Genomic DNA, 21,610 nt, shown 5'->3' with positions numbered 1-21,610 from the left:
ACTGAGTACACTGGGGCTTTTCCAGGAAAGCTGACCTACACAGAACAACTTAATTAGGGTAATTGGGAAACTGGATGATAGCTAGAGGGTATCAGCAAGTTGAAAGAATATTGATGCCATGCGTATATCACCTCTATTGTATTAATATCTTTGTCCCAATTCAATGTCGGTTTCAAAAATACATATTAAGCCACTAAAATATACATATACAAAACATCCCTTTACTTTTTTACATCATTCGATGCATTAATAGTCAAGTATTCATTATGTTTTACCTGTCAAATTCAGACTCAGTTTCTACTGGTGAGTATCTTTGATATCTCCCTGATTGGTCATGAGGTTGCTCTGATTGACCATGAAATCTCCCTATTTGGCCATAAGATATCTTTGATAGGACTTTAGATCCCTTTGCATGGTCATGAGATCTCTTTGCATGAACATGGAATCTCATGGAATCTCTCGGAGTGGTAATGAGATTCTCTCTGACTGGCCATAAGATCTTTCTGTATAATAATGAGATCTCTCTACTTGGCCACAAGGCCTCTCTCTTTGATCATGATATCTCCCTGATTGGCTATGAGATCTTTCTGTACAGCCATGAGATCTCTCTTCTTGACCACGAGATCTCTTTGCTTGCCCTCCAGATCTCTCTGAATAGTGTCAATTTTCTTCTGATTGTTGTTGAAATCCTTCCGATCGATGTTGGTAACCCTCTAATTGGCTCTGATTCATCTCTGCTTGGGCCTTAGACTTGTTATTGCACTTGTCCTGCAAAGAACCACAATTTTGAAAAATGAATGAAACATATACTCCACTCATTATGATAATGAGCTCATTATCATATGATATCATAAAATATCATAATGATATTTTGGGGGATGTCCCAAGATGGAGGAGGAATAGGATGGGGACACCACTTTCCCCCCCACAAATTCATCCAAAGATCATTTTAATGTTGAGTAACTTCCACAAAAGAGCTTCTGAATGCTGGCAGAGGACACCAGGCACACACAGAGGCAGCCCAATCTCTTCAAAAAGAGGGATTTGATTACTGGCTTGATTGCTGTCTCCCGTTTTGACTCTCCCTTTCCTCCTCCAGGTCACCACTATCACCTTCCTCGTTCTTCTCTTCTATACATAATTCTGTGAATCTCTCTGGGTGTTCAGGACTGTGGAGAATTGTTTCACCATTAACCTAGGGGTTTTATCTTCTGTGCTGTATGGATGGAGAAGACTTGAGGCTACTTTAAGAGAAGGACCAAAAGCTAGAGGCAGGAGGCTTAACTCCAAAACTTTAGAACATCAGAGAACTTCTGACTCCAGGGAACTTTAATAGATTAGAGTTCACCCAAAGGTCTCCATACCTACACTGAAATCAAGCTCCACCCAGGAGCCAACAAGTTCCAGTGCAAGACATACCACGCCAATTCTCCAGCAAAACAGGAACATAATCCTGAACATTAAAAGAAGGCCTGCTCAAAGCCATGCCAAACCCATAGACGCCCCAAAACTCACTACCAGATACTTCACTGCACTCCAGAAAGAAGAGATCCAACTCCACCAACCAGAACACAGATGCACACTCCCCCAACCAGGAAACCTTGACAAGCGACTAGTAAAACCCCACACACAAGGAATAGACTCCACAATTAAGAGGAACCTCGAAGTTCCAGCCTGCAGAAAGGGCACCCCAAACACAGCAATCTAAAATAAATAAAAAGGCAGAGAAATATTCAGCTGGTGAAGGAACATGATAAAAACCCACCAAATCAAACAAAAGAGGAGGAGACAGTGAGTCTACCAGGGAAAGAATCCAGAATAATGATAGTAAAGATGATCCAAAATCTTGAAAACAAAATGGAGTTACAGATAAATAGACTAGACACTGGGATTGAGAAAATGCAAGAAATATTTAACAAGGACCTAGAAGAAATAAAGAAGAGTCAACCAATAATGAACAATGCAATAACTGAGATGAAAAGCACTCTGGAGGGAACCAGAAGTAGAATAACTGAGGAATAAGAGAGGTTAAGTGTGGTGGAAGATAGAATGGTGGAAATAAATGAAGCAGAGAATAAAAAAGGAGAAAGAATTAAAAGAAATTAGGGCAACCTCAGAGACCTTTGGGACAATGTTAAATGCCCCAACATTCAAATTATAGGAATACCAGAAGAAGAAGACAAAAAAAAAAAAAAAAAAAAAAAAAAAAGCCGTGAACAAATACTTGAGGAGATAATAATAAAAACTTCCCTAAAATGGGGAAGGAAATAGCCACCCAAGTCCAAGAAATCCAGAGAGTCCAAAACAGGATAAACCCAAGGCAAAACACCCCAAGACACATATTAATCAAACTAGCAAGATAAAACAAAAAGAGCAAATCTTAAAGGCACCAAGGGAAAACAATAAATAACACACAAGAGGAAACCCATAAGGATAACAGCTAATGTTTCAATAGAAACTCTTCAGGCCAGAAGGGAATGGCAGGACATAAAGTGATGAAAGAGAAAAACTTACAACCAAGATTACTTTACCCAGCAAGGATCTCATTCAGATAATGAAGAAGAAATCAAAAGCTTTATAGACAACAGAGAATTCAGCACCACCAAACCAGCTCTTCAACAAATGCTAAAGGATCATCTCTAGACAGGGAACACAGACAAGGTTTATAAAAATGAACCCAAAACAACAAATAAATGATAATGGGATCATGCTTATCAATAATTACCTTAAATGTAAATGGGTTAAATACTCCCACCAAAAGACAAAGACTGGCTGAATGGATACAAAAACAAGACCCCTATATATGCTGTCTACAAGAAACCCACCTCAAACCTAGGTACACATACATACTGGAAGTGAAGGGCTGGAAAAAGATATTACATATGAATAGAGACCAAAAGAAAGCAAGAGAAGCAATACTCATATCAGACAAAATAGACTTTGAAATAAAGACTGTGATAAGAGACAAAGAAGGACACTATGTAATGATCAAAGGATCAATCCAAGAAGAAGATATAACAATTATAAATATATATGCACACAACATAGGAGCACCTCAATATGTAAGGCAAATGCTAACAAGTATGAAAGGGGAAATTAACTGTAACACAATAATAGTGGGGGACTTTAATAACCCACTCACACCTGTGGACAGATCAACCAAACAGAAAGTTAGCAAGGAAACACAAGCTTTAAGTGAAACAATGTATCACTTAGACCTAATTGATATCTATAGGGCATTTCACCCTAAAACAATGGATTTGATTTCACCTTTTTCTCAAGTGCACATGGGGCATCCTCTAGGATAGATCACATCCTCAGCCATTAATCTAGCCTTGGTAAATTTTTAAAAAATTGAAATCCTCTCAAGCATCTCTCTGATCACAATATGATAAGGTTAGATGTCAAATACAGAAAAAAATCTATTAAAAATACAAACATACGGAGGCTAAACAACACACTTCTAAATAACCAACAGATCATGGAAGAAATCAAAAAGGAAATCAAAATATGCATAGAAACAAATGAAAATGAAAACATGACAATGCAAAACCTATGAGATTGGGGGAAAGCAGTGCTAAGAGGGAGATTCATAGCAATACAAGCCTACCTCGAGAAACAAGAGAATCATCAAATAGACAACCTAACTTTACACCTAAAGCAACTAGAAAAAGAAGAAAAGAAGAACCCCAAAGTTAGTAGAACGAAAGAAATCATAAAAATCAGAGCAGAAATAAGTGAAAAAAGAAATAAAGGAGACTATAGCAAAAATCAACAAAACTAAAGGCTGGTTCTTTGAGAAGATAAATAAAATAGACAAACCATTAGCCAGACTCATCAAGAAAAAAAGAGAGAAGAATCAATAAAATCAGAAATCAATAAAATTAGAAATGAAAATGGAGAAATCACAGCAGAGAACAGAGAAATACAAAAGACCATAACAGCATACTATGAGCAATTATATGCCAATAAAAGGGACAACTTGGAAGAAATGGACAAATTCTTAGAAAAGTATAACTTTCCAAAACTGAGCCAGGAAGAAATAGAAAATCTTAAAAGACACATCACAAGCAGGGAAATTGAAACTGTAATAAAAAAATCTTCCAACAAATAAAAGCCCAGGACCAGATGGCTTCACAGGTGAATTCTACCACAAATTTAGAGAAGAGCTAATAAATATCCTACTCAAACTCTTCCAGAAAATTGCAGAGGAAGGTAAACTTTCAAACTCATCCTATGAGGCCACCATCACCGTACTGCCAAAACCAGACAAAGATGCCACAAAAAATAAAACGACAGGCTAATATCCCTGATGAACATAGATGCAAAATTCCTCAACAAAATTCTAGCAAACAGAATCCAACAACATTATTAAAAAGACACATCATGACCAAGTGGGCTTTATCCCAGGGATGCAAGGATTCCTCAGTATTTGCAAATCAAGCAATGTGATACACCATATTAACAAACTGAAAGGTTAAAAACCATATGACTATCTCAACAGATGCAGAGAAAAGTCTTTGACAAAATTCAGTACCCAATTATGATTAAAAAAAAAAAAAAAAAAAAAAAACACAACTCTCCAGAAAGCAGGTATAGAAGGAACTTACCTCAACACAATAAAAGCCATATACAATGAATCCCCAGCAAACATTAGCCTCAATGGCAAAAAATTTAAAGCATTTCCTCTAAAATCAGGAATAAGACAAGGGTGCTCACTCTCACCACTACTATTCAGCATAGTTTTGGAAGTCCTAGCCACAGCAATCACAGAAGAAAAAGAAATAAAAGGAATCCAAATTGGAAAAGAAGAAGTAAAACTCTCACTGTTTGAAGATGATATGATCCTCTACATAGAAAACCCTAAAGACTCCACCAGAAAGTTACTAGAGTTAATCAATGAATATAATAAAGTTGCAGGATATAAAATTAACACACAGAAATCCCTTGCATTCCTATACACTAACAATGAGAAAACAGAAAGAGAAATTAAGGAAACAATTCCATTCACCACTGCAATGAAAAAATAAAATACTTGAGAATAAATTTACCTAAAGAAACAAAAGGCCTATATATAGAAAACTATAAAAGACTGATGAAAGAAATTAAAGATGACACAAATAGATGGAGAAATATAACATGTTCTTAGATTGGAACAATCAATATAGTGAAAACGAGTATACTACCCAAAGCAGTCTATAGATTTAACACAATCTTTATCAAGCTACCAAAAATATTTTTCACAGAACTAGAACAAATAATTTCACAATTTGTATGGAAACACAAAGAATCTCTAATAGATTAAACAATTTTGAGAAAGAAGAATGGAACTGGCAGAATCAACCTGCCTGACTTCAGACTATACTACAAAGCTACAGTCATCAAGATAGTATGGTACTGGCACAAAGACAGAAACATAGATCAGTGGAACAAAATAGAAAACCCAGAATAAATCCTTGCACTTATGGACGCCTTATCTTTGACAAAGGAGGCAAAAATATACAATGGAGAAAAGAGAATATCTTTAACAAGTGGAGCTGGGAAAACTGGAAAACCACCTGTAAAACAGTGAAACTAAAACACTTTCTAACACCATACACAAAAATAAACTCAAAATGGATTAAGAATCTAAATGTAAGATGAGAAACTATAAAACTCTTAGAAGAAAACATAGGCAGAACACTCTCTGACATAAATCATAGCAAGATCCTATATGACCCATCTCCCAGAGTAATGGAAATAAAAACAAAAATAAACAAATGGGACTTAATTAAACTTAAAAGCTTTTGCACAATGAAGGAAACTATAAGCAAGGTGAAAAGGCAGCCTTCAGAATGGGAGAAAATAATAGCAAATGAAGCAACTGACAAAGAATTCATCCCCCAAATATACAAGCAACTCATACAGCTCAATACCAGAAAAGTAAAAACCCAATCAAAAAGTGGGCCAAAGAACTAAACAGACATTTCTTCAAAGAAGACATACAGATAGCTAACAAACACATGAAGATGTTCAACATCACTTATATCAGAGAAAATCAAATCAAAACCACAGTGAGGTACTATCTCACACCAGTCAAAATGGCTGCCATCAAAAAGTCTACAAACAATAAATGCTGGATAGGGTGCGGAGAAAAAGGAACCGTCTTACACTGTTGGTGGGAATGCAAACTAGTACAGCCACTATGGAGAACAGTGTGGAGATTCCTTAAAAAACTGGAAATAGCGCTGCCATGCAACCCAGCAATCCCACTTCTGGGTATAAACATCAAGGAAACCAGAATTGAAAGAGATACATGTACCCCAATGTTCATTGCAGCACTGTTTTCAATAGCCAGGACATGGAAACAACCTGAATGTCCACTGGCAGACAAATGGATACATAAGCTGTGGTACATAGACACAATGGTATATTACTCAGCTATAAAAAAAAAAATTAACATATTTGAGTCAATTCTAATGAGGTGGATGAAACTGGAGCCTATTATACAGAGTGAAGTAAATCAGAGAAAGAAACACCAATGCAGTATATTAATGTATATATGCGGAATTTCGAAAGATGGTAATGATGACCCTATATGCAAGACAGCAAAAGAGACACAGATGTAAAGAACAGACTTTTGAACTATGTGAGAGAAGCTGAGGGTGGGATTATTTGAGAGAATAGCATTGAAATATGCATATTACCATATGTAAAATAGATGCCCAGGGAAAGTTTGATGCATGAAACGGGGCCCTCAAAGCCAGTGCTCTGGGACAACCCAGAGGGTTGGGGTGGGGATGGAGGTGGGAGGAGGGTTCAGGATGGGGGAGACACATGTGCACCCATGGCTGATTTGTGTCGATGTATGGCAAAAACCACCACAATATTGTAATGTAATTAGCCTCCAATTAAAACAAATAAATTAATTTAAAATAAAAATATCATAATGATATTTCATCAAGGCCATTTCTATGGGTAACCCCTATTTTTTTAATTCTACTGCTCCTACTTTTAAAGACTATCAAGTTTTTGGAACTAATATGTAGAAATCTCTAAGGTCTCATGTCACTGGCATAAAGAATATTATGCATATAAAACTTTAATAAAATGTTTTAAATATGGGAAATCAGTTGTTTTGTGGATTTGAATATATTGCAAGTTAATGCTCTACCTATCATTTTCTGGATCTATGTTTTAGCTAAAAAAAAAACCAACAGTTTCTGTGACTATATAGCTGAGAGACGGAATAGTTAATAATCTTTTGTTGCACAAATCCTTAGAACCATAGGATAGTGTTCAAAATCATACTATTCATTCTCCATCTGTTCAGGATCATTAAAAAGAAACTACCATCTAACAGTATTGTAAATCAACTATACTTCAGTTAAAAAATAGCTTTTAATAAACTCTCTCTTCCATATAAACTAACAGTTAATTCTAGCAAGAAAGGCAAGTGAAGGATAGGTAGCTATAAAGAAAACAGAAGGTAGGCTTAATACTGTTAGTAAATTGACCTGGCAACAACTCAGTCTTCCTACCTTTTCACTTTTTTAAATAAAAAAGGCAATGAAGTGAATCAGTTAAATGGAAATAATGAAACCTTTGACAAATTTCTATGATACCACAAAAATACAGGTGGACAAAGTCATATAGACCATGCTAAGAAATAAAGCTTTTCACTAGCAAATACTGCCAGGCAAGAAAAAGCCCTAGATCTGACATTGTGACTTTTTAGTATAACTACCAGAACCTGAAAACAATTGTTAAAAGGCAGAGAAGGTATTGGCATAAAGAATAATATTCAATAAAACTTCAGTAAAATTAAAAATATGATTAATCTGCTGTTTTGCTAAAGCATAAAGTCATAGTCACTCTCCAGATTTTCTACTATAAAACATAAATAAGGAGATTGGGTGGAATGCACATGTACTGCTTTTCTTTTCTAAGTGACTAGTATTGGGAGCACAGTGGGTCAGCAGAAAGGATAGAGATCTATCTCCTAAAGACCCATATGCCCCCAATTACCTTTCCAAAGGAACTTGTAGTCTTTTTACAAACGTTTATATAAAAATTATAATTTCATCAAACTGGATAGCACAGATTTCTACCTTTAGAAAATAACAGAAACAAACAAAAACAACAGAAACTTTCCTTATAAACAACAGAAATTATCAAAAAGAATTGTGCTGAATAAATACAATTGTGTTTTACCAATATTATGATTAAATCTTGTGAAATAAAAAACTGGCTTATTGGAATTTCAAAGTATGATGGAAAACTATAATTGTTACTCAGTTTATTAATGGAATAATTATGCTTAAATTTTAATATAGTTCTTTATTGCAAAGTACTTTTCTTCCAGTGAGTCCTGCTATAATGACAGTCTCAAAAGTCTCAAAAGTATGAGAAATAGATGTATTCAATGTGAAAATACTATTTTACAATATTCTTAGTTAATTTATGCATTTCAGACTATAAGCTCATGTCCTTCTTTCCAAACTTTATCAAAATCCTTCTCACCTTATAGAATAAATGTCATCTCCTCCATCAAACTTTCACAAGTCCGCCTAATTAGAATGGATTGTTGCATCCCCACAATATATAACTTATACTCTATTAGAACATTTACTGCTAACTGCCTGGCATTAAATTTCTTTCTTATCTTTCTTTCCTACCACCACATATAATGTTTGAAGCAGGGCTATTCTGATACCTTGTAGAGTGCCTAGACTAGACATTTAATTAATAGTTGCTCAGGGAACATGCCTAGTAGAGGGATTGCTGTGTCATATGGTAGTTTTATTCCTAGTTTTTTAAGGAATCTCCATACTCTTCTCCAGACTTCCCTGATAGCTCAGTTGGTAAAGGATCTTCCTGCAGTGCAGGAGACCAGGGTTTGATCCCTGGGGTGGGAAGACGCCCTGGAGAAGGAAATGGCAGCCCACTCCAGTACTCTTGCCTGGAAAATACCATGGATGGAGGAGCCTGGTAGGCTGCAGTCCATGGGATCGCAAAGAGTTGGACACGACTGAGTGATTTCACTTAACTTCAGAGAAAGCTCAAGCACAGCAACAAAGACCCAGAACAGCCAAAAATCAATAAATGAGGATTTTAAAGGATATTCAAATAGAAAAAAAGAGATGGAATGAAGCTGTCCGTTTTGTATTAATCCTGTGAATATTTGCCTCAATCATTGCTTTGATTTGGGTGTAAAGACAGCTTAAGGAATGATCAAAGAATATAGATCTCCAAAAGGCTCACACAGATCTATTTTATATTTAGGTGGAAACATGAGATTGTTGCACTCCCACCACTCTTAGTAGCTTTGCCCCTATAATAACCACCATCCCTCCTTTTGTCAGAACCTGCTAAGCCACTGAAGGATTTAAACAAGAACTATAATGAAGCTGGGTAGGCAGCTGGAAGGGGCTCAGAGTATGCACAATGTCAATATGGTTCCAACCTGTGCACTAGACTATGGAGATCCTTAATGGTTGCAAAGACTTCTCTACTGTGGCAATGCCTAACAGGTTCATATTAAAATGTTTACATTGCACTGATCAATGTAATTATAGATACAAAAGGCTCTTTGTTCTGTGCTCTCTTTGCCTACAGCATTTATTTTTCCAAAATGTAGATACCATGAGGTTCAGGTTGTTAACTATGCTCTTAACCCTCCTGTATTGCCTCCTTAAAGTAAAGTTGGACCATCCAGACAGGCTTGTGAACAAGTACAAAACATTTCTCATTCTTATCCTGCTCTCCCTTAAGGAAGTAATTAATATAATATTTTTTTCTTTGTCCTGGCATGAAGTTATACCACTAGCAACATAATGCAATTTTAAAACACACTCAAAGTTTGTGAATTTGCTTATCCAGTTACTCAGAAATATTTCAGACTCTTTTTACCATGTATGACTTTTTTGTATAATTTACCTCTCTGCTGGTGATGCTCATGAGCATTTGATTGCTCTCTTGAGCTACTTTTTTCCCTCTTTCTGTGCCCTATTCTTTTCTTCTTCAGTACTTGTATCTCCTATCTTTCTAAGGATTATAATGTCATCTGTATTAGAAAATACAGAAAAAGTAAAGACAGTTGAAAAAGCTGAATTACAACAATGTGTCTCAAGAGCATAATCTATATTCTTACCTCATTATATTTCAGAATATTTTTTTAAAATGGTAGCCCTGAAAAATAACAGTATAATAATAATGCACTTGTAAAACCATAACAAAGATCAAAGAATGCAGATATTTTAGGATTTGTTTCCTGGAAAAGAGAAAAGTTCCTGTTAAATAGATTTATAGTAACTTCATTTGTGCAAGAAAAAAAAATACTCTCAGCATAAAGTAGGTTAAGGAGGAAATCATTTAAATAAATGATTTTACTAAGTTATTTTAGTTTCAGAGAAACATACAGCAATAGCATCATCCCTATATGTAAGATGACACTTATATAAGACTATAGTTAGGAGCTAAATAATTAGTTGTATTTATTTTCTTGAAAAGTAAGAGAGAAAACAAGGACAATGGACACTGATACGAGATACCAAAGTCAGGAACCAAGGTTAGTGGAGTAGTAGAAGGCATTCAAACTTTACTTTGCAGTCATGACGTAGAAGACAAATGGGCTACAGGCTAAGCATTTACAACTGGACACCTGCTTACATATCTTGTGGCAGGAAAAAAGTGGGCTTCAGGCTGGACACTTACCACTAGCCTTCTGTTTGCATTTCCTGAGACAGGAGATAGGCGGGCTCCAGGTTAGGCATTTACAATCAGCCTCCCATTTGCCATCCAAAATGTAAGTAACAAGATACAGGGTAAGTTAGCCAGACTTTGTCTCCTGTGGATACCTTAAAGCAATAGGCATGGTAGAAACAGAGAAGGGCTAAACTGTGAGTAAAGGATCAAGAGGCCATATATTTTTCTTCCTTGGGTTGAGGGAAAATTGCACATGTATAGAAAGGTCCTTGGGGGGTCAAAAGTCAGGGGATGATACCAGACCCTAATGAGCCTTGCTTCTCCCAGATGGCTTTATATCAAGACCCATCTTGGCTGAAAGGTGTGTACACACCTAGGGAAAAGATCCTGAAACAAATTAGCGAGGGAGGCAAAGCAGGACAATTGGCCAGAAAGAAGACAAAGACGAGAAGAACTGCCCCATGAAAGTGAGTTAACCACCTCTTCAGTGTGCTCCTCCTCACTAAGGGGATACCTACACTCTTTCTCCCCAGGTATGCATCTCTCCCTTGCTTTAATCTTAATTAAACAAACTGCTTCTCTGTGTGCTCTCCCACTTGTTGTTGTGCTATGTCTCTAATAACAAACTTCGTACCTGCATTTACAATTTTCACTTCTGTGAGAAATGCATTTTTCACTGGAGAGAGCCAGGGGAAAATAACTTCTAGCCCCTAGCCCTTGCTGGTCTGGTGGCTAGGATTCCTGATTTTCATCCAGGCTACCCAGGTTCAATTCCTGGGCAAGGAATTAAGATCTCACTTCATGCCACCACTCACTGTTGCCTCGTCAAGATCAGTCAGGCATGTTTTATGCACTCGTGTGAAGAGCATTTACATGGCGTTATTTGAAGGATGAGAGACAGGTATAACCTACTCTAAAATATCTCTCCTAACAATCTGAGATGGAAAGCTCTAAACGTTGGATGTTCTATCAGTAGATGAAAGTTTACTTAGGTCAAGGTATCCTCAGAAATAAGTACAAGATAGGCTTTTGGAAGGACCTAGAGAAACTAGGGTTTCCCAGGGCCTCGGTGGTAAAGAAACTGCCTGCAAATGCAGGAGACTCAGGTTTGAAGCCTGGATAGGGAAGATCCCCTGGAGAAGGAAATGGCAACCCACTCCAGTAATCTTGCCTGGGAAATCCCTGGTAGGCAAGAGTCCATGAGGTCTAAAAGAGTCAGACTCGACTTAACGACTAAAAAGCAACAGAGAAACTAGCAGAAAGAGGGGGAGCTGAGAAGGTTGGATACAGGAAACAGTTGGATACCAAAGATTAAACACTGAAAGGGGAAATCCCCGTGGCGGTAGGTGCCCAATATGCTACAGGAGATCAGTGGAGAAATAACCCCAAAAAGAATGAAGACATGGAGCCAAAGCAAAAACAATACACAGTTGTGGATATGACTGGTGAGAGAAGTAAGGTCTGATGCTGTAAAGAGCAATATTGCATAGGAATCTGGAATGTTAGGTCCATGAATCAAGGCAAATTGGAAGTGGTCAAACAGGAGATGGCAAGAGTGAACGCTGACATTCTAGGTATCAGTGAACTAAAATGGACTGAAAGGGGTGAATTTAACTCAGACGACCATTATATCTACTACTGTGGGCAAGAATCTCTTAGACGAAATGGAGTAGTCATCATGGACAAAAAAGAGTCCAAAATGCAGTACTTGGATGCAATATCAAAAACAACAGAATGATCTCTTTTCGTTTCTAAGGCAAACCGTTCAATATCATGGTAACCCAAGCCTATGCCCCAACCAGTAACACTGAAGGAGCTGAAGTTGAACGGTTCTATGAAGACCTACAAGACCTTTTAGAACTGACACCCAAAAGAGATGTCCTTTTCATTATAGGGGACTGGAATGCAAAAGTAGGAAGTCAAGAAACACCTGGAGTAACAGGCAAATTTGGCCTTGGAGTATGGAATTAAGCAGGTCAAAGGCTAATAGAGTTTTGCCAAGAGACTGCACTGGTCATAACAAACACTCTCTTCCAACAACACAAAAGAAGACTCTACACATGGATGTCACCAGATGGTCAACACCGAAATCAGATTGATTATATTCTTTGCAACCAAAGATGGTGAAGCTCTATATAGTCAGCAAAAACAATACTGGGAGCTGACTGTGGCTCAGATCATGAACTCCTTATTGCCAAATTCAGACGTAAATTGAAGAAAGTAGGGAAAACCACTAGACCATTCAGGTATGACCTAAATCAAATCCCTTATGATTATACAGTGGAAGTGAGAAATAGATTTAAGGGACTAGATCTGATAGACAGAGTGCCTGATGCACTATGGATGGAGGCTTGTGACATTGTACAGGAGACAGGGATCAAGACCATCCCCATGGAAAAGAAATGCAAAAAAGCAAAATGGCTGTCTGAGGAGGCCTTACAAATAGCTGTGAAAAGAAGAGAAGTGAAAAGCAAAGGAGAAAAGGAAAGATATAAGCATCTGAATGCAGATTTCTAAAGAATAGCAAGGAGAGATAAGAAAGCCTTCCTCAGCAATCAATGCAAAGAAATAGAGGAAAACAACAGATTTGGAAAGACTAGAGATCTCTTCAAGAAAATTAGAGATACCAAGGGAATATTTCATGCAAAGATGGGCTCGATAAAGGACAAAACTGGTATGGACCTAACAGAAGCAGAAGATATTAAGAAGAGGTGGCAAGAATACACAGAAGAACTGTACAAAAAAGATCTTCACGACCCAGATAATCACGATGGTATGATCACTGACCTAGAGCCAGACATCCTGGAATGTGAACAAGTGGGCCTTAGGAAGCATCGCTACGAACAAACAAAGCTAGTGGAGGTGATGGAATTCCAGTTTTGCTATTTCAAATCCTGAAAGATGATGCTTTGAAAGTGCTGTACTCAATATGTCAGCAATTTGGAAAACTCAGCGGTGGCCACAGGACTGGAAAAGGTCAGTTTTCATTCCAATCCCAAAGAAAGGCAATCAAAGAATGCTCAAACTACCACACAATTGCACTTATCTCACACGCTAGTAAAGTAATGCTCAAAATTCTCCAAGTCAGGCTTCAGCAATACGTGAACTGTGAGCTTCCAAATGTTCAAGCTGGTTTTAGAAAAAGCAGAGGAACCAGAGATCAAATTGCCAACATCCACTGGATCATCAAAAAAGCAAGAGAATTCCAGAAAAACATCTACTTCGGCTTTATTGACTATCCCAAAGCCTTTGACTGTGTGGAACACAATAAACTGTGGAAAATTCTGAAAGAGATGGGAATACCAGACCACCTGACCTGCCTATTGAGAAACCTATATGCAGGTCAGGAAGCAACAGTTAGAACTGGACATGGAACAATAGACTGGTTCCAAATAGGAAAAGTCGTACGTCATGGCTGTATATTGTCACCCTGCTTATTTAACTTCTATGCAGAGTACATCATGAGAAATGCTGGACTGGAAGAAACACAAGCTGGAATCAAGATTGCCAGGAGAAATATCAATAACCTCAGATATGCAGATGACACCACCCTTATAGCAGAAAGTGGAGAGGAACTAAAGAGCCTCTAGATGAAAGTGAAAGAGGAGTGAAAAAGTTAGCTTAAAGCTCAACATTCAGAAAACTAAAATCATGGCATCTGGTCCCATTATTTCATGGGAAATAGATGGGAAACAGTGGAAACACTGTCAGACTTTATTTTGGGGGGCTCCAAAATCACTGCAGATGGTGACTGAAGCCATGAAATTAAAAGACGCTTACTCCTTGGAAGGAAAGTTATGACCAACCTAGATAGCATATTGAAAAGCAGAGACATTACTTTGCCAACAAAGGTCCATCTAGTCAAGGCTATGGTCTTTCCAGTGGTCATGTATGGATGTGAGAGTTGGACTGTGAAGGAAGCTGAGCACCAAAGAATTGATGCTTTTGAACTGTGGTGTTGAAGAAGACTCTTGAGAGTCCCTTGGACTTCAAGGAGATCCACCCAGTCCATCCTAAAGGAGATCAGTCCTGGGTGTCTATCTTTCATTGGAAGGACTGATGCTAAAGCTGAAACTCCAATACTTTGGCCCCCTCATGCAAAGAGTTGACTCATTGGAAAAGACTCTGATGCTGGGAGGGATAGGGGCAGGATGAGAAGGGAACAACAGAGGATGAGATGGCTGGATGGCATCACCGACTCAATGGACATGAGTTTGGGAGAACTCCGGGAGTTGGTGATGGACAGGGAGGCCTGGCGTGCTGTGATTCACGGGGTCGCAAAGAGTCTAACACGACTGAGCGATTGAACCGAACCGAACTGAACTATCATTTTGCTTAGTATTAGTCCTGCTTCAGGTCTCCAAAAATCTGATTCTAAATTTCTTTGAAATGATTCACATCTCCAAAAGTAAAAATCAAGGTAAAGCCCAATAATCGAGTATCATTTCTTGACAATCCTGTTTTAAGTGTTTGTTCTTTATGCCTCTCAGCAGCCATTGGCTGTGACATCTCCTGCAGACATAATCGTTAATTTTCTTACTTTTATTTTTTTGTATTCCCTTTTCTTAATTTTTCCTCTGTTGTTTCTCCTGTAATTTACATTTAAAATCTGTACAAATTTTTGTATACTTTTTTCCTCATTACAGTGCAGTTGACCCCTTAAAAACATAAGGGTTGGAGTGCTGACCCTCCCTGCAGTTGAAAATCTGCATATAACTTATAGCCACCCCTCCCTGTACATGATTCCTCAGTATCCATGGTTCCTTTCTATCTGCAGTTGTGGACCTATGGATTCAATCAACCAGAGATGGTGTAGACTATAGCTTAGTTCAGTTCAGTTCAGTCACTCAGTCATGTCCGACTCTTTGCGACCCCATGAATTGCAGCACACCAAGCCTCCCTGTCCATCACCAACTCCCAGAGTTCACCCAGACTCATGTCCATCAAGTCAGTGATGCCATCCAGCCATCTCATCCTCTGTCATCCCCTTCTCCTCCTGCCCCCAATCCCTCCCAGCATGAGAGTCTTTTCCAGTGAGTCAACTCTTCGCATGAGGTGGCCAAAGTATTGGAGTTTCAGCTTTAGCATCATTCCTTCCAAAGAAATCCCAGGGCTGATCTCCTTCAGAATGGACTGGTTGGATCTCCTTGCAGTCCATGGGACTCTCAAGAGTCTTCTCCAACACCACAGTTCAAAAGCATCAATTCTTTGGTGCTCAGCCTTCTTCACAGTCCAACTCTCACATCCATACATGACCACAGGAAAAACCATAGCCTTGACTAGATAAACCTTTGTTGGCAAAGTGATGTCTCTGCTTTTCAATATGCTATCTAGGTTGGTCATAACTTTCCTTCCAAGGAGTAAGCGTCTTTTAATTTCATGGCTGCAGTCACCATCTATAGTGATTTTGGAGCCCCAAAAAATAAAGTCTGACACTGTTTCCACTGTTTCCCCATCTATTTCCCATGAAGTGATGGGACCGGATGCCATGATCTTCGTTTTCTGAATGTTGAGTTTTAAGCCAACTTTTTCACTCTCCTCTTTCACTTTCATCAAGAGGCTTTTTAGTTCCTCTTCACTTTCTGCCATAGTATTTACTATTAAAACAAATCTGGGTATAAGGTGTGAACAAAGAATGTTGCTAGCTATATCAGTAAACAAAGGATGGTGCTGTCACCAAGCCATCAGCTAATGTAGTCCCCACCCATATACCCTGAGGGAATCCAGCATAGAAAAAGCACAGGATTCTGGCCTAGTTAGTTAAGGTCCATATCAAAGAAATTATTTCAATGAATCCTGACTCTTGCATCTTTACACACAGAGAAATGGGCTTCCCAGGTGGCGCTAGTAAAGAACCAGCCTGCCAATGCAGAGACACACGATTTTGATCCCTGGGTTGGGAAGATCCCCTGAAGAAAGGAATGGCAACCCACTCCAGTACTCTTGACTGGAGAATCCCATGGACAGAGGAGCCTGGCAGGCTACAGTCCATGGGGTCACACAGAGTCAGACACAACTGAAGTAACAGAGCACACATGTACACATAGAAAAGCACTAAGTTCATTAACTTGCGATGTGCAGTTCTCTTAGACTAACAGTTATCTTTTGAAGTTCTGACTACCTGGTTTTTCTATATATCCAGGCTCCTCCCTTACCTCTTTGGAGCAGTCCCACAGAGCTATCTGAGAGGCTGTCTTCAGGACTTAAGTCCTCAGAAAGTCTGACAAATTAAATATAATTCTCAACTTTTAAGTTGTGCTTTCTTTTTCCAGTCAACAAAATAGACTGGCAAAGTTCAAACCCATATTGTTCAAGGGTCAACTGTAAAAGGGAGTGCATTATCAGAACATCTTACAGGACACCACAGAAGATTGTTTGAATCTTCAACCCTTCTCCCTCATCAGCTTTGAAACAACCAGTATGCAGTCTACAGGGACCCAATGAAATGGGTGACTTCCCATATAGAAAAGCAAAACTTCTGGAGAGGAGAAAATGAAGAGCCGGTATCTTTTACAATGAAGTAAGTGCTTTCACATTAAGGTGTGCTCTGCCTTGTGGCACTCAAACACAACTTGCAGGGACTTTAAACTTTTCCTGTCCTCAGAGTGACCAAAGTTATGTCAAGTTCTATCTTAGAATCACATAAGGATTAGAAAAAAAGAGACAATTTCTCAAGGCTCACGTAGACCTATAGTTGAGAAATATTTATTTAATGTTTCATGACACAGATGGCTGAATGGGTAAACCATGTGGATTAATAATAACACCTTTAAGAGAGTTCCCTGGTGGCCTAGTGCTTAGGATTCTGGGCTTTCACTGCCATGTTCTGGGTTCATCCCTAGTTGGGGAACTGAGATCTAGCAATCTATGCAGCACAGCTAAAAATTTTTTAATGTAAAATAAATAAATAACACCTTTAAATTGAATAATACTTTAAAGTTTACAGAGTATTTCCACATAAAAGCTCTTGGCACAGTACTTGGCACATATGAGACTCTCAGTAAATAGGATAACACATGAACAAACATTTATTAAGTGTCTGATATATGCTAGGTACCATCCCTTCACCCTTAGAGGTCAATAGAGATTACCCTCATTTTTAAAGAAGAAAACAGAGGTTTGCTAGTGGTCCAGTGGTTAGGACTCCATGCTTTCACTGCTTAGGGCCTGGATTCAATCCCTGGTTGGAGAACTAAAATCCCACAGGCTATGGGCAGCATAGCAAACAAAAAAGAAGAAGAAAACAGGCTCAAGAAGATTATATGACTTACTTGAGGGCAGAAAATTAATATGTTAACAACCTGGGACAGCTTCTAAGGCCAAGATCCTTGCCACTATACTACACTTCCTCCTACAAAAGCTCAGCTATCTGGAGAATTAAAACAGCAGCACCGAGGCTAGTGACCATTCATTTGAATGTGGTATTCCTACTAAAATAACATTTTCCTTTCAAATCTATTTGTAATTAATTGCACAAAGTCAAATTTAGCATTCAATTAGTGCAATAGCAACCTTTAACCCAATAATCAGGCACCCATTTTGCCCTGTCCCCTTGATTCAGTCAGTCTAAGATTTGTTATGCAACTGTTATCAGGCTTGTTCTGAACCACAGTACTATACAGGAAAACTATAGCATGGCTTTAAATCCTGTCTGTGGCTTTATTTGCCCAAAAGAACTTAAGCCATTTGAACTTTGAATCAAACTACCCTGCAAGTCATACAATCCTTTTAAACTCATGAGTGGAATATATAAAATGCTAAACAAATGCCTAGAGTCCTCTTTCCCTAAAATCAAATCCTTCTCTATTAGTTCAACTTACACATAACATTATAAAGACTTCAGTTTCAGTGTCATCCTGACAGTGCCACATTAATCCCATAGGACTTTTCAAATCTTTTCCTTTTGAATGAATATACTATTGGATGGAAGCATTTTCCCATCTCAGTTTGACTCAATCCAAATATAATATAACTCCCTAATAATATAAATGAACAAACATCAGAGAAAGAGTAGTGAATAGCGATAGTATTACAGACAGCAAAATGTGGTACATTTCATACAAGATGAGATTTTCATAAAAATGTCATTCCCAAATAGGTTTTATAGAGATTGTCAAAGTTCACATTCAATAAATCGGTATAAGTTGGCCAGGTAGCAGATATGAAACTTATACCAATTTATTGAACGTGAACTTTGACAATCTCTATAAAACCTATTTGGGAATGACATTTTTATGAAAATCTCATCTTGTATGAAATGTACCACATTTTGCTGTCTGTAATACTATCGCTATTCACTACTCTTTCTCTGATGTTTGTTCATTCATATTATTGGGAGAATGGCATTGAAACATGTAAAATATCATGTATGAAACAAGTTGCCAGTCCAGGTTTGATACACGATATTGGATGCTTGGGCTGGTGCACTGGGACAACCCAGAGGGATGGTATGGGGAGGGAGGAGGGAGGAGGGTTCAGGATGGGGAACACATGTATACCTGTGGCGGATTCATTTTGATATTTGGCAAAACTAATACAATTATGTAAAATTTAAAAATAAAATAAAATTAAAAAAAAAAGAAAAAAGATATTATGATTCACAATAATTGTTCTAGAAGAGAGAAGGTAGAAATATGCTCTGGTATCCATCTAAATCTACAATAAGGAGATTCTTTGAGTCAGAAAATAGATTATTTTCTCACTTATTTAGCCATACTCTAAGGTTGTTCACTGCTCTAGACTAAAAAAGATTTTATTCTAGTGTTGACATTTAATTTTTCTTTAAAATGATCACTGCTTTCACCTAATTTAGACTCGTAAGTGATAGTACTGTCTTCTCTTTAAAACATCCCCATAATATGGGTTCAAGTTTAATGACTACACCCACAGTTGCTATATAAAATTCATTTAACTAATAGAAGATTCAATTTTCTCTTTGGTATTTTTCCATATTTGTTATATTTATCCTAAAATTGAATTTCACATCAGTTGTACAAGAGGATCACTTGTGCAAGGGAAGCTATAAGGACCCCAAAGTAGAATGCAGAAAAACAAGCTACACAGCAGTCAGCAGAAATCTGTCCCTACAGTCTGTAACACAGGTAAATGAAACTCTGTCTAAAAGACGAAAGGGATGTCACTGGCATATTTTTGCCTTGAAAATAATCATTCACACATTCATTTAATTTAAATGGCCTCCTAAATCAGCTTTCATGAAATAAGACTAAAATATACCACTAGCTAAAATATAAACGTAGAAAGAAGCCTAGAATCACACCAAATCTAGAATGGAAACATTAAGTAGGAAAGTACCAATCCCTCATTTTGTAAATGCAAAAAATTGAGGCCCAGAGAGGGGAAATGATATACCCAAGGTTAAGTAATGTCAGAACTGGTATTAGAACACAACTCTCACAAACATGGAGTGTTTTGAAAGTCAAGTTGTAGGAAATATGCTATGCATAGGCCTGTACTATAATTAACAAGGCTTCTTTGAAAAATAAGAATGACTTTCTCATCACCCCCAGGCAAAGGGCTTGGGGCAGTAAAAAGTGCATCGTGGAAAGACATCTTGAAAACAAGATGTTGAAGTACTGATGTGACTGATGGAAAACCATTAGTGACTGTTTCCATAACCAGAGCCTTGAGAGAGTTACTGAGAAAGGGCATCACTAGTCGAAGGGCTAAACAAAGTCATGAAAGGCCTGAAGATTTGGCATTGAGGACTGTGCATTGTATATCTTTATCCCCAACCTGAGATTGTGAAGAACAGATATCTCTAGAGCACAAGGAAGTACAAGGAAGTAGATGTTAACAATAAAAAGCATGTAAGGATTAGGATCTGGGCTTTTTGCCTGTGAATGGCATCAGCTCCCTTATCCCCACTTTATTTCTGAGTCTTATTTTTCCTTATTCTTCCATGGCACCGCTCCCTTGGGTCAGTTCGTTGTTGAGCTGGTCCCGACATTTGGCACCTGAACAGGGACCTGAGGGAGCAAGTAGCTTTTGAGGTTTTTTGGCAGTGCCAGAAGACACGGGGAATTCCAGCCGAGAGATCGGAGGACAGTGAAAGTACTTAGTGAGTACACCCCCATGAATCTGTCAATCAGGGATACAATGGGGCAATCTCCTTCTAAGCATGCTGACTATATTGTGCTTCTAAAAACCTTGCTGTGTAGCTCTGGAGTGAAAGTGGCAGAGAATTTTCGGGAATTATCTCAGGCAATTCATAAGCACGGTTACTGGTTGGACCCAGAAAAAGGGACTTCACGTTTAATGAGTGGAAAGAAGTGATGCATTGTTTGCATAGAGCCTATCAATCTGGGGAACCCATTACTATTAGTGTGTGGTCTCTTTGTAACCTTATTTATACTACTTTGGCTCCTTTACAATCTGAATGATCTGACTCTTCTGATTCAGAATCTGATATTCCTGCTCCTCCTGCATCTCAGTAGTCACCTGTCCAGCCCCCTCATATTTATGAAAATCTGGATAAAGGGAAATATAATCCTTTGGAAGGTGAAAGAGAGGCTCGATTTTTGAGTCCTAAATCCCATGTTAACTATGGTACTGGACAACATCCTGAAACTTACCCTTTATCACCAGTCTCATAGCCTTTGGCTCCTTGGCCAGAGCCCCCTATAGTTCATAGCCTTTGGCTCCTTGGCCAGAGCCCCCTATAGTTCAGAAACCCCCTCCACTAGATCCCAATACACCATGGGATGATGGGGTATTTAGAGCTGTGGTCACAATACCAAAGATGTCTGCACCTGCTCTTTCATCTTTTCAGCAAGCTGTATGAACAACGAGGTGGGAAGGCAACCTCCATGTTTTGGTTTTGCCTGTTACCATGACTGAGATGCCATCTAATGCTCAACTTCCACAAAGCAAAGTACAATTTGAACATATTCCTGTCTCTTTTAAA

General features: G+C 38.2%; 1 protein-coding gene across 1 annotated transcript; it reads right to left on the bottom strand.

Annotated features, from left to right (window-relative positions):
* Positions 1-366: 366 nt before the first annotated feature.
* LUZP4 (leucine zipper protein 4) lies at positions 367-21,297 on the bottom strand. Its single transcript, XM_055565320.1, is given in 3 exon segments — positions 367-768; positions 9,987-10,045; positions 21,279-21,297. Coding segments are annotated over 3 exon segments (480 nt in total).
* Positions 21,298-21,610: the final 313 nt, after the last annotated feature.

This window comes from Bubalus kerabau, chromosome X, assembly GCF_029407905.1.
Source record: "Bubalus kerabau isolate K-KA32 ecotype Philippines breed swamp buffalo chromosome X, PCC_UOA_SB_1v2, whole genome shotgun sequence".
In the NCBI taxonomy this organism is placed as follows: Eukaryota; Metazoa; Chordata; class Mammalia; order Artiodactyla; family Bovidae; genus Bubalus; species Bubalus kerabau.
This window is presented reverse-complemented; position numbering and strand designations above follow the sequence as displayed.